The sequence below is a fragment of the Macaca mulatta genome, chromosome 5 (assembly GCF_049350105.2).
Source record: "Macaca mulatta isolate MMU2019108-1 chromosome 5, T2T-MMU8v2.0, whole genome shotgun sequence".
Classification (NCBI taxonomy): domain Eukaryota; kingdom Metazoa; phylum Chordata; class Mammalia; order Primates; family Cercopithecidae; genus Macaca; species Macaca mulatta.
Genome location: NC_133410.1, coordinates 80,615,541 through 80,628,255, shown reverse-complemented (window position 1 = coordinate 80,628,255; position 12,715 = coordinate 80,615,541). Strand labels below are relative to the sequence as shown.

At 45.9% G+C, this 12,715-nt stretch overlaps 1 protein-coding gene across 4 annotated transcripts in view; it reads right to left on the bottom strand.

Annotated features, from left to right (window-relative positions):
• The window catches only part of SCFD2 (sec1 family domain containing 2), a 498,290-nt gene that overhangs the window by 5,710 nt on the left and 479,865 nt on the right, over positions 1–12,715 (bottom strand). For 2 of the 4 annotated variants that reach the window (XM_078001950.1, XM_001091758.5), the window contains one exon: positions 7,374–7,493. The exons of the other annotated variants lie outside the window; for them this stretch is intronic. In XM_078001950.1, coding sequence (XP_077858076.1) covers positions 7,374–7,493 — 120 coding nt within the window. The remainder of the gene's footprint in view (positions 1–7,373; positions 7,494–12,715) is intronic. 4 annotated transcript variants of the gene reach the window in all.

Below are 12,715 nucleotides of genomic sequence, written 5' to 3'. Positions count from 1 at the left end.
TTTGAAGAGCAAGCAGGATCATACTGCTGACATTTCACATAGAGCATGAAATATAAGAGTTGGTGGTCTTTGAGTATGTTTGCATCTTAGGCATCTTTCAGTATTGGCTACTTTTGAGCATTTTCAGAATTTTTAAAGCACATTCTACTAGAACATTTCTACATTATTTGGCTAAGACCACCCTAAAATTCTAAAAAGTGGGCCCTAAACAGGAACAAAGATGCTCAAAAATGAAAAAGAAAATAGTCAAAAGAGTTTGAAATTAGCTGATCAGATATGACATTTAATTGTTTTTAAACATGATCATCAACCATGTGATAGTGGACAAGTTAAGCACTAGAGAATTCCTTTCAGAGAACTGGTCTTTTCTCAGGCAGCCAAGGGCACTGAAGAAAATTCCCATGGGTGATGCTCAGTCCTTGCCCACCATATGGCCACTTTCCTCTGCATTTTCTAAAATGCTTCTTTTGATTCTCAGTATTAGAAATCAGAGGTACATAGAACCTAAACCTGGTCTTCCCTGCTTCCTCTCCCTCTCCCCTTTTCAGGGTCCCTGCCATCTCTTCTTCTCCTCCTTCTCCTTCCCCTCCCTCTCTCACCTCCTGTTTCTTTCTGGGGGTAGTTTTTGTTACTTCTTCTCAACTCAGACCTGAGTGTCATTCAGGGCTGAAGAGTCAGCTGACTTTACCCCTGAACCATCAACTCCTAGCCACCCCACTTTCACCTGCTAATAGCCAAGTGGGCTGGTGGCAGTGGCCAGCCTCCTTCTCAAGCCAGAGGTGTCCAGGATGCTCAAGAGCGCCCTGCAGTGCTCAGAGCTTGGCCCAGCCACCATATCTGCCCTGCACCATCCACCCACTGGAACACCTCCCACAAAAACAGCCAGTGGGGAGAGAATCTTTGCTGATTAAAAATAAATTTCACAGTCAAATATGAGAGACGGGGTTTTTAATGGAAACAAAAAATTGTTTTCGAAGAGCCTGAACGACACTGCAAGCTGCAGGGTAGTTATGACTTAGGTGTGAGCACGTGTTGCTAACTGCAGGCAGTTCTATCAAGGAATGTTTGAAGATCCTGCTCATTCATCAACAACAAGCCTCTGTGTCAAAGCAGATACTTGACATCAAAAAAATATACCGGCTGACTGTGAGACGGGGTGGAGGACATCAGCCAGGGAACCAAGTCCCTCCAGCAGCTTTCGGCCGGCACTGGCTCTCTACTCCAGCTAGAAGGGGGATGTTCAGTCTTTGTTCTCAGGCCTGCCTTGAACTCCACGTGGGCAGCCCAGCCCTTAGGAGTGACCCAGCCCTCTGGGCTTTCTGCTGCTCCAGACCATGGCTATAATTTGTAGGTGCCAGCATCTTCCTGTTCTATTTCTGCTGAACACATAGGAAGCAGGGAAGTCCAGGATTTACATTCCATATCCCCCTGATTTCTAACACTCAGTATCAAAAGGAGCAAGGAGTACATTTTTTGTCCCCTTTTCTTTTAAATTTGGGAGATTCTTCCCCAAAGTGACCCGCATATGCACAGGCACCAACATGCATATTCATTCGATAGGCAGCTTTTGGAGCATATATTGTATTCACGCTGTACAGGCACATGCACACATACACACTCACACACCTGTGCTAAACCCAGAAGGCTTGTATCATTAAGCCAGTGACACAGTGGATTAGCCTTACCGAAAAACTTGGGAACCATCTGACCTGACTACCACTGCCACAGAGTCACTGTGCTGTGCTTATAAGGCTCTCAGAAGACCTGAAGTATGAGATTCAGATCTTTTCGCTGTTGTCTCCCCGGGGCTTCCCATCAATTTTAGAATAACCTGGAGGCAGGTTTGTGGAGCCAGGATTAGGGATCCTTGAACCTCTTAAGTTGTGTGCAAAACTGTGTGTGAGCATATTTCTGGGTCTACTATTGTTTTAAAAAAATTATTATGTCTTCACTAAACATTCAACTCTGGGTTGGGCATGGTGGCTCATGCCTGTAATCCCAGCACTTTGGGAGGGCAAGGCGGGCAGATCACTTGAGGTAGGAGTTCAAGACCAGCCTGGCCAACACGGTAAAACCCCGTCTCTACTAAAAATGCAAAAAATTAACCGGAAGTGGTGGTGGGCACCTGTAATCCCAGCTACTCAGGAGGCTGAGGAAGGAGAATCACTTGAACCCGGGAGGTGGAGGTTGCTGTGAGCCGAGATCGTGCCACTGCACTCCAACCTGGGCGACAGGGCGAGACCGTCTCAAAAAAAAAAAGAAAAAAAAATATTGAACTCTGTAAATGCAGAACTACAGGAAAGTGTGGGTGCGGCATGCCTCACTATGAAAAGCAGTGGATGGGTGTCATCTTGCCCACTGGCCTTCCTCTTGTTCCTGAGCTGGCTGTTCCCTGTATTTTCTCAGAGGTTCCCTCCCTGTTATTTTCTTCTTACAATCACAGGCTTCTGCTAGTCTCTCGGCTACCATCCAGCTGCAAAGTTCAGCCAGCCAGAGCTGTCTGGCCGTGGAGTCCCACAGTAGGCATTGAGTGAGTGAGGAGAGAGGCTGGTGTCGGGCATATGCGGATCAGAGCAGGGGAAACCTGGAATTTCCCACTTGGTGTCTGTGGCAGTTTGGGATGGGGGAGGTTGCCCTCTTGATCCCTTTTCAGTAGACAGGAAAGAGGACCTTCTCCAATGCACACATTTTCACTCATCAGTACATCTCCCAACAACCACAGGCAGGAGAGTGGAGAAAACATGTCCCTTTTAGAGCAGAGAAGTCTTCAGAGGCTAGCAGGTGGGCATGTGGTTTCTGGTTTCCTATGTTTCATGCTATTCTTGCCACTTTTTGTGAAAGAGAATTCATTTCTGGAGGTGCTGTGAATGGATTCTATTCATTTCCTTTGAACAGCTGATCCCCGAATGCTTTTCAAATCTCAGATCCAAAGCCTTCTCCATGGGAGTCTTGCTATCTAAAAGAAGCTCGTCCTCCTGGTTTTTTCTACACTAGCACCTATCTATGTCTGCTGTCCACTTGCCACGAGCTGGCGCTTCCATGTTTATTGTCAGTTACTACCCAGTAGAATGGAAGTTCCATGAAAGTAGGAATGTGTCTAGCTTGGTCACTGTTCTGTCCTTAGCATAAAGGACAATGCCTGGCACAGAGCAGATCATCTTTTTGCTTTTTAGATACTCTATAAACGCCTGTTGAATCACTAGTTAATCCAGCTTAATAGGAATGATTGTAAGTTCCTGCACGTGGATCCAAAAAGCACCCACACAGCAGTAGAATAGGGAAGATTTGGAATAATAGCAATAGATACAAAAGACAAGGTGGTTTTAATTGTCTATAATGTCAGTGTCAGTCAATAGGTTGGTGTGGTTTGTGTGGTCTTTTCCAGAAAAGCTGCTTTTCTGTTATGTCGGAATGACATAAGTAGAGTCTCTAATGTTCAGTATTGGACATTCAATTAACATTCATGAATATCCAATAAGTGGCAGACTCTGCGGTGCTGAGAATATAATAGTTGAAAAATGCAAAGTCCTGAGGCTGGAGGGGCATAAGCAAGGACAAGAATGGTAGGAAAAGAAGCCCCAGATGTAGGCAGGGGTGAGATCATGTGGGCGTTGTAGGCCATGGTAGAGAGGAGGAGGAGATGACCCCAATTTTCTCTGAGCTGATCAGTCCACACCAAGGTTTGGCTTTTGGTTCCAATCAAGTGCTAGAGAGGGAGACAAACTGGGGTTGAGGAGAACTGCCACATCATCAGGGAATTCAAGTCCACGTCACAGGGTAAGAGGGGGGTGGCTACAGGAACTGATGATATTCAGTTTGGAGAAGAGAAGACCTGGTGGAGGACATGGGAGCTATCTTCATATGTCTGCAGAATCGTCGTGTGGAAGAGGGATGAACCTCATTTTCTTTTAAATTCTGTGTGGCTTAAGAGCTAGAACCAGCACTGATGAGTGACAGTACCAAAGAGGCAGATTTGGGCTTCATCTAGAGGAGATATTAGAACCAAGAATGAAGCCCTCTGTGGTGGTTAGTAGTGAGTGTCAACTTGATTAGATTAAAGGATGCAAAGCATTGTTCCTGGGTGTGTCTGTGAGGGTGTTGCCAAAGGAGATTAACATTTGAGTCACTGGACTGGGAAAGGCAGACCCACCCTCAATCTGGGTGGCCACAATCTAATCAGCTGCCAGTGGAGCCAGAATAAACACAAGCAGAAGAACATGGAAAGATTAGATTGGCTTAGCCTCCCAGCCTACATCTTTCTCATATGCTGGATGCTTCCTGCCCTCGAACACTGGACTCCAAGTTCTTCAGCTTTTGGACTTGGACTGGCTTCCTTGCTCCTTAGCTTGCAGATGGCCTATTGTGAGACCTCACCTTCTGACTGTGTGAGTCAATACTCCTTAATAAACTCCCCTTTACATCTACATTTATCCTATTAGTTTTGTCCCTCTAGAGAACCCTGACTAATATACCCTCCAAGCCTCAAATAGGCTGCAGTGGGAGGTGACAAATCCTCATCCTGGGAGATGGTCAAGTAAAGGCTGGATAGTAAAGCCAGAATGGAAGCACTAGCTATGTCTATTATTGCTGTTTACATCAATGATCAAGTGAGGGTTACTCCCTTGCTCGCCCAAAGGTCTTAGACGGTCTATTGGGTATAGATTCTGTAGAACCTATCCCCTTCAATTAGGTCACATGTGTTCTTGAACAGAAGTCAGAGTCTGAGCAGACACTGGAACTAGCACGCATGCCACTTCGTGTATTGCTAGGGCAGCAAGGCATGATTTCCGCTGCACTCTAAAAAGCAGGAAGCTGGTCCTGTCTCATATCTGCAGAGTTTGCTGTAGGGCCAGGGCAGCTGTGTGTCCATCAAGGTCTAAGAAAGGGAGACCTGCAACAGCAGGTGTCACTCTGCAAACATCCAGGTAATTCACCTCCTTCAAAAATGTGGAGTGAAGGACTTCAGGATAAAGAATGCCTCTTCTGTTTCCCCTGCTGCCTGAGGAATCTTCCTAGGGCCTGCTAACTCTTCAGAGGAGCTTTTTGCACAAAGGACAAGTAGCAGTCAAGGTTGATCCTTAAGCTCAAAATTCTTTGAGAAGCTCTCTCTGCAGATGACTGAGCACAGGGTCAGATTGCAGCAAAGTCACTGTAGATTCTGGGGCTCTGCTGTCAAACTCAGGTCACAGGGCTTTGAAAACGTCTGCATTTTATCCTTTTAGAGTAGGGATTAACATGTCTTTCAGGCTATTACAATGCATCACTGTTCTGAAGAGCTAAGAATTTGGTTCACTATGTTAGAGGGGCAGCAAGAAGTGTGGTTTCTGATGAAAAAAAAAAAAAAAAAGAGGTCTTGCTCAAAAAGGCAATCATTCATTAAACAGAACCATATCACTGCTGGCAAGGAGGGTGTTAAATGAAGCAGAATTTGCAAATTTTTCAGAAATCTTACCAGCTATGACCATAACAGGTGATAGTAACAGAAGAATGATCATAGTCAAAAACTGGTCACTGCCCTGCTCAAGAGCCTGCTGCAGCTCTCTGGGTATCCAGGTCCCATTCCTCAGTTGGGTGTCTGGAGACCAGCAGGGACCAGACCTTCTTGACTTAACCTGGTAGCTCAGCGAATCTAACAACACAGACTGCTCCTACCAGGCCAGTTCCCTTGGAGTCAATAAACCCCTCAAACTACAAGGGTTACTGAGTCACTGCCATTTGCTCAGGCCTGGAAAGCCCCAGCCTTTGTCCTCAAGGAATTTATATTTGATTGGGGAGACTAGACCAGCAAATATGAAGTAGTCAGGGAGAAGTCCAGATCTGCATTTCCCAGTATAGATGGTGGAGGTGGGTAGAGATGTGGAAAGAGCCCGGAGCAACAGGTAGGATGTCACAAAAGGGAAGGATGCAGCTCCTGGAGCTGGCTGTGTGGATATGTACAGTAGTGGGTGGAGGTAGGAGGTGGCACAAAGCTGTAACCCCAAAGCACTGGGAAGATAACACCCCCAGAGTCAAGTCTCAACCTGGGGGGATGAGAGTGGAAGGGAAGACATCCCAGGTTCTCTGACCTCTGGCGTGACAATTCTGAGCCGTGTAACACCAGCTCCTCAGAGGCCCCTGGAGGACCGCGCACCCAGAGCATACCCAGCTTGGCAGTGTGTTGTTTTGTGGCTTTTCTTCTTCACTGTCTTTTTTTTTCTGAGTTCTTCACTTCTGCTTCTTGGGATCATCTGCCAAGTAAACTACCTGCTCTCTCATCCCTGGCTTTGGGGCTGCTTTGGGGAACACACTAAGGCAAGCGTTTTACATCTTACCAATTTAACAGGCTGTGCACCCCCAGTCACAGGAGAACTTCCAGAGGCAGGGGTTCTCCTCTTCCAGAAGCCTCTCTCCCTGGGCTCCTGCTGCCTCATTCTGTGAGCCTCAAATCCTCCAGCACAGCAGTGTGGTGACTGCTCAAAAACGGCCGGGAATAACCGCAGCCATCATTGACTGAGAGTTCTGAGCCAGGCACAGTGCTAAGGAGCATATTCTCAAGCCTCTTCTGATTTAAGATTCACAGCCACCTTGGCCCATTTCCTAAATGAGGAAACTGAGGGCTTTTTCCTCCCAGATCACCTGCTTAGTCAAAGGCAGAGATAGGATTGGAACTTGGGCCCATAAAATAGAAAGGTCTACGTTCTTCACTACTGGGCCACAGAGCCAGTTTTCTTGTTTAGGGGATGGGATGGGGCCTGGCAAGAGGTATAGAGAAGACAGCTACAACACTAGTCATTGTCTGGACAATGCTCCTTCCCGCACTCCTCTGACTCTGCTCTCTAATTGCCACAGTTGGGAGGTGGTTCTTGGAGTCATCCCTCCATTATCTGGAGCCTAGAGAGCAGTGAAAACTCCTGAGATATTCAACACTGATTGGACACCAGAGAATATAGGACCCTAAGGAATCAGGAATAGGGATAACAGTACCTTAGCCCCAGAAGCCCAGAGCTACAAAAGAAGAGCTCTCCTCCCTCACTTCACCCCACCAGACTCCACCCTACCCCAGTTTATTTTGCAAACAACAGAGTTTCCATTTAGGGCTAATTTGCCTGGTGTCATAGCATTTAATCTGTCATGATAGACTTTATCAAAATGACCCAGTCCTGCACCTCTGGGAACAAAGGAACTTGTTTGTTCCTGTATGGGCATGTAGGGCTGGTTCTGGCTGCAGGAAGACATTGTGACACAGGTGGCAGCAGGAGGGAAGAAACAAAGCCAGGAGGGTGATAGGCAGGCAGGCTAGGAGATGGGCACTGGGACCCCTGGGTGGAGGGCCCTCACCCACCCTTCACACCCCTGCCTCTGAGCTCTTGTTCAAATCATGGAAGACTCAGTACCTGGGTTCCTGGTTGCAATGATGCCACAAGATCTTTGACCATTTTCACTTCAGAGACTGTGACCCCACCTACCACAAAGAGGATCAGGACAGGGTAGTCACTAGGATGAGGGCGGCTCACCTGCAAAACAAAACACCAGCAATATCAGATGGATGGCAGTGATGCAGGTGCGATGCAGCTGGGTGCCATCTTCATTGTCCCTCTGTAGAAACCTCAAGACTACTACTGATAGTGGCAGGAGGCAGATAAATCCTAGGGAGATAGGGGTGGGACCCTGGTGAAACCTGATGACAGTTTAAAGCCTAGCTACAAGTCCCAGGTAAATCCATGGATTGGATTGAGAACCTGTCTTCCTATTTGGTGTGTTTTCCTCTGATTGATCCCTACCCTTCCCCTATTTTACATATACCTACCCTTCCCTAATTGGTTTTTTACACTGTCATGTCTATCTTTCAGTGGTGACTTTGTTTTAGCCTTTTTTTGCATACTTGCAAACCAATCAGCATGCACTTCCCATTCTGAGCCCATAAAAGCCCCGGACACAGCCACACACAGAGCAAAACCACCTGACTTCAGTTGGGGACCACCCTTGCATCCCCTCTCTGCTGAGAGCTGTTCTGTTGCTCAATAAAATACTTCTCCACCCTCCTCACTTTTCAATTGTCAGTGTGACCTTGTTCTTCTTGGGCATGGGACAAGAACTCGGGAACCGCTGAATGCAGGTACAAGCTATAACATGGGTGAGCTGGGGCATGCCTGCCTAGCCACAGGCTGAGCCACTGCACAAGCCATGTATGGCCCAGTGGGCCGAGTAGGTGGGGCATCTCCTGTGGCAAGCCTGGGGTCTAGCAAGGCCTGGGAGTGGGGCATTGCTGGCTGTGGAGGTCCCTGGTTGGCAAAGTGGGTGAGAAAAATCCTGTGTCACTACCTTCATTATGCAGGTGTGATAAACAGCCCTTAGAGAGATGATGATTTCTTAGCTATCAGATGTCCCAGTGGTCTGTGAACTCATTGACTGGGAAAATGTATAACACAACTCCTTATTATGTCTCTTTCGATAAAGATTTCGTTGAAAGAAAAGTTAAAGGAGCAGGAGCTACTAAAAACAAGAGAAGGCTGAGGGACAACTTCTTTCTTTCTTGTTAATCTCAGTATAAATGTGCCCCCTTCTTTGTTGCATGGCTCTGTTTATTTCCTTCAAAGCATGTAAAACAGCTTGTCGTTACTCTATTTGTTTAGTTATTTGTGTACTTGTTGGCCATCTTCTCTACTAGAACATAAATTCCATGAAGCAAGAGCCTCATCCTCCTGGTTTATGCTATTCCCAGCTTACCTAGTACAATTTCTGGTACATAATAGGTGCTCAATAAATGTTTGTGGAAATAATAAATAGTTAAAGCCTTAGGTAGGTGGAGGCAGAGGGTGTACAAAGATGAAAAAGCACAGGGCCCACCCCTCAAGGTGCTTACAGTACAGACTTATAGCCCTTAACTTCTTCAAGGTAGCCTGAGCTGAGGGTCCATGTTGCATGGAACCTACACAAGATGCTGTGGAGAATTCCACCTGATTCCCTATGATTTCATCAATGAGGTAAAAATATTCTTATATACTAAAATGAGAATAACTCAAAGTAACCACTCAGGAAATGCAAAATGACCAATAACTAGACTCAGTGATGGGGATACTGAGGGGACAAGAAGGAATTTCTGAAGACAGTATGTTTTGAGCTGAATCTGGAAGCCACAGTTGGTTTGATGAGGAGTGGGCAGGAGAAATAGTGTGAGCCAAGTTCCAGAGACAATCAGTCACCGGAAGGGTGGAGCTGGACAGGGAGGCCCAGCCAGAATGGAGCATGCATGGAGTCCTTGCAGGAAAAAGTCTGCCAGTTGCCTGCGTGGCCACCAAAGCCAGAAGGTGGGTAACAGGCTTCACCTCCAGCAAGGAGAAGGGGAATGAAGGTATAAGTGTACATGTCCATCACAGTGCATCTGTGGGTCACAGGCAGTCCAGAGGAGTGCCTGGGGGAGGAGCAGGGCAAGAGGAAGCCCTTTCTCTTACCAACCCCCAACTCCTTTCTCAGCTGAGATCTCTGGCTCCCTTGCCTGATTACACCCATGTCTCAACATCTTATTCTAAAAGCACTTGAAAGGATGATGCATTAAGTGTTCCCAGTTATGTCATTATTCCTTGGCTTCTGAAGAGGAAATTCAGAATGCAAAGGCAGCAGGCAGGAGGAAAGGAAGGACAGAGAGAAGAGAGAGGACTAGGGGACTATCTAATGGCCTCAAAATAGGTGGTGGTGAATACTGGAAAAAATTTCAAAACACTCTCATCTTTAGAAAAAGACTCAAGTCCGCATCCTGCTCTGTACCTCTGTTTCTCCCTGACCACGTTTGTCAACTGCTTTCTTCCAATCTGCATATCAGACACCATAGCAACCCTGCTTTTGTCCTACTGTACCCTGGAACTGCTCTCACAGGAGTCACCAGTGGTTATCATATTGTAGGAGTCAGTGGACACTCCTTTGTTGTCATCTAACCTGACATTTCTGTGGCATTTGTCACAGCTGATGACACCCTCCTTAAGAACCATGATAGCACTTTCTCTAGGTGGTTCCTTCTACCCTTCTAATTATTCTCAGATTTCTTAATAGGTTCCCTTTCTCGGTATGCCCATTTAAATGTTGTTACTTATGGCTCCATCCTTGGCTCCTTGCCCTTTGCACTCAATGAAACATCCCTGAAGGACCTCATCTTCTCATGCGCCATTTTTTATGTACATCTCAAACCTATGCCTTTTGCTCAGTCACCTCTGTTGAGCTCCCGTGGACAGCACCACCCAGCTCCTGCGGACGATACCTCCCGAGATTTCTGAACTCAACAGGTTTCAAATGTGATCCGTGATCTTTTCCCCAAAACCTTTCCTTCTCTTGAATTTTTAACAGCATCACCACCTTCACAGTCACCTGAGCCAGGTACATGAGGGGCATCTTAGACTTTGCTGTCTCTTTCATCTCCCAGATGACGTTCTGTTCATTCTACCTACTTAAAGTTATCAACAGCTCCTTGGTTACTTCCACACTAGATCACTGCTACAGTCTTCTAGTTTGTCTCCCCTGCGCAGTTTGGCCATACCCCATCCATTCTCCTCATTTTTGCCAAGTACGTTTTCTAAAATACAAATATTTATTATTGAATATAGCAGACATTGCACTTTTTTTGGTATTATCTCATTTAATTTTCAAAATATCCTTAGAAAGCAAACACAATTATTAGTGTGTTTTGCAAATGCAGAGATTGAGGTTCAGGCACAGTAATGGATCCAGGAGCAAAATGCCAGAGGCCACACTCTTAAACACCTCTCGGCTCCATCACATGCTCAGATTCTCTGCATAGAATCTCATAACTTTTAGGATAGAGTTCGAACTCTGTAGTTTAGCATATAAGGCTTTTACAATGTGGCTCTGGTTTATGACTCTGTTTTCATCTCCTCCACACACACTATTTGCTGGAGCCATTCACGGCGGCTTGTGCCATACCTGAACACCTGGTATTTGTTTTTTGGAACATCTGTTAAACATATGATAATTTACTGAGTGTATGCATATCACCAGTGTGCTGCTCCATTAATTTTGAAAGTAAACAAACCAGTGTAACCAGCACCCAGACCAAGAAACAGAAAACCAGCACCCTGAAGAGACCCCCTCATGACCTACTCCTGTCACTACCTCCCCACAGGTAATCATCATCTTGACCTTAACAGTCTACCTTATACTTACTCAACTATACACCTTGGGGATTTTCCATATCAGTAAGAAAGGCCTGCAGGCTATAGACACGGTGTGGACCACACCAGTGGGTTTTGGCCTGTTTGTGCTTAGTACTTAGCACCTGGTAAGCTTTCAGTAAATGTTGCATGAATGAAACAGTTACATGAAGGAATGAATCATATCCGCAGGTTAACAGGAAAGGCCCTTCTTTTCTTAGAAACTCTCCCTTTACTTTATGCAGAGTTCTCCTGCCTGAGTAAGTAACCCGGATCTTCCTTCCAGCCCTACAAACAATTGTTGTTTCTCACTTAATCCTGGGACAGAAATAAATTGGCTCCAGAACTTGAACGTGGTACAATACGTTCCCAAAGACATATGCTTTCTATAAGAGAGTCTGGAATCCAAAGTACATTGGGAGAATCCTGGAAGGATGTATTGACAGACGAAAAGGGAAAAAAAAGAAACAAACTGCGACAACAAAGAACAATACCCTGGGGCTAAGGAGTGGGGGGAATGTTGGTTTTGGTACAAATAAATGGGTCCAATTAATGCATGTTGGTGTTTGCTATTTTGGTTTCTGTTTAGATTCATGTTTTGATACCAGACTTTTCTTGTGGAGCTGTTCAAGTCAGCAGACTGTTGGGAAGTGGAGTCTTTTCAGTCTTTTCCATCAGAATAACACATTCCTTACAATAGGCCATACATGACTAAGCCCTGTTTGCATGTTAGGTCATGGTATAAGGCACTTTGAAGATGAAAGACTGAAGCATAACTACTGCAATTGCAAATGCACAGATTAATAAAGTAAGTCCGAGTCACTGTTCTTTCCTTCATTTTCTAAATCTTTGCTGGCTGTGATTTTAAGACATCAGTTCTGGTGAGAGAAGACAGTTTCCTTACACCATTCCATCTCAGCCTTTGCAGCAGAGGCTGCTGAGACCCCTTTGGAGGAGTGCACCCCTGGGAGAGCTCTTTGACGTGTTGTGATTGTCTTCTATCACTGGGGTTGCCAAAAGAAGGGTTTCTGCTGCTGCTTCCAGTTTCCAGGTGCCCTCTAAGAGTTTGGGATCCTGATTCCTCCTCCACATGGTGCTCCTCCACTCAGTTTCTCTTTATTTGTGATTCATTTGTCCCTACAACAGGCAAGGGGCAGGTCATTCTACAACAATGGACAGGGCCTTGTAGAAGGAAGACAGTTCAATAGGAGCTTTGGCCTTAAGGGGGTACTAAGCCTCGGAAGCACCCAGGCTGACACTGAAGTTGGCCCTTGGTAATGGCTTTTCTCCCCCCAGGAATTAGTAACAGCACTGCCACTCCCTCTGAACACTTCATGTTTCATGTTTTATTCACTTATTCATCCATTCAACAAATATTTATTGACTAACTACTGTGGGGCCAGACACCATTCTAAGCATCAGGGATTCATCAGTGAACCAAAGAGAGAAGAACCCTTGCTGTCACAGAGCTGATATTTTAGCAGAGGGAGAGCGACAGTCAATAAAATCAGTAAGTCAGTGGGTAAGTAAGGAAGGTGGTGAGCGCTATGGAGGAAAATCAGGTGGGAGAGGATAAG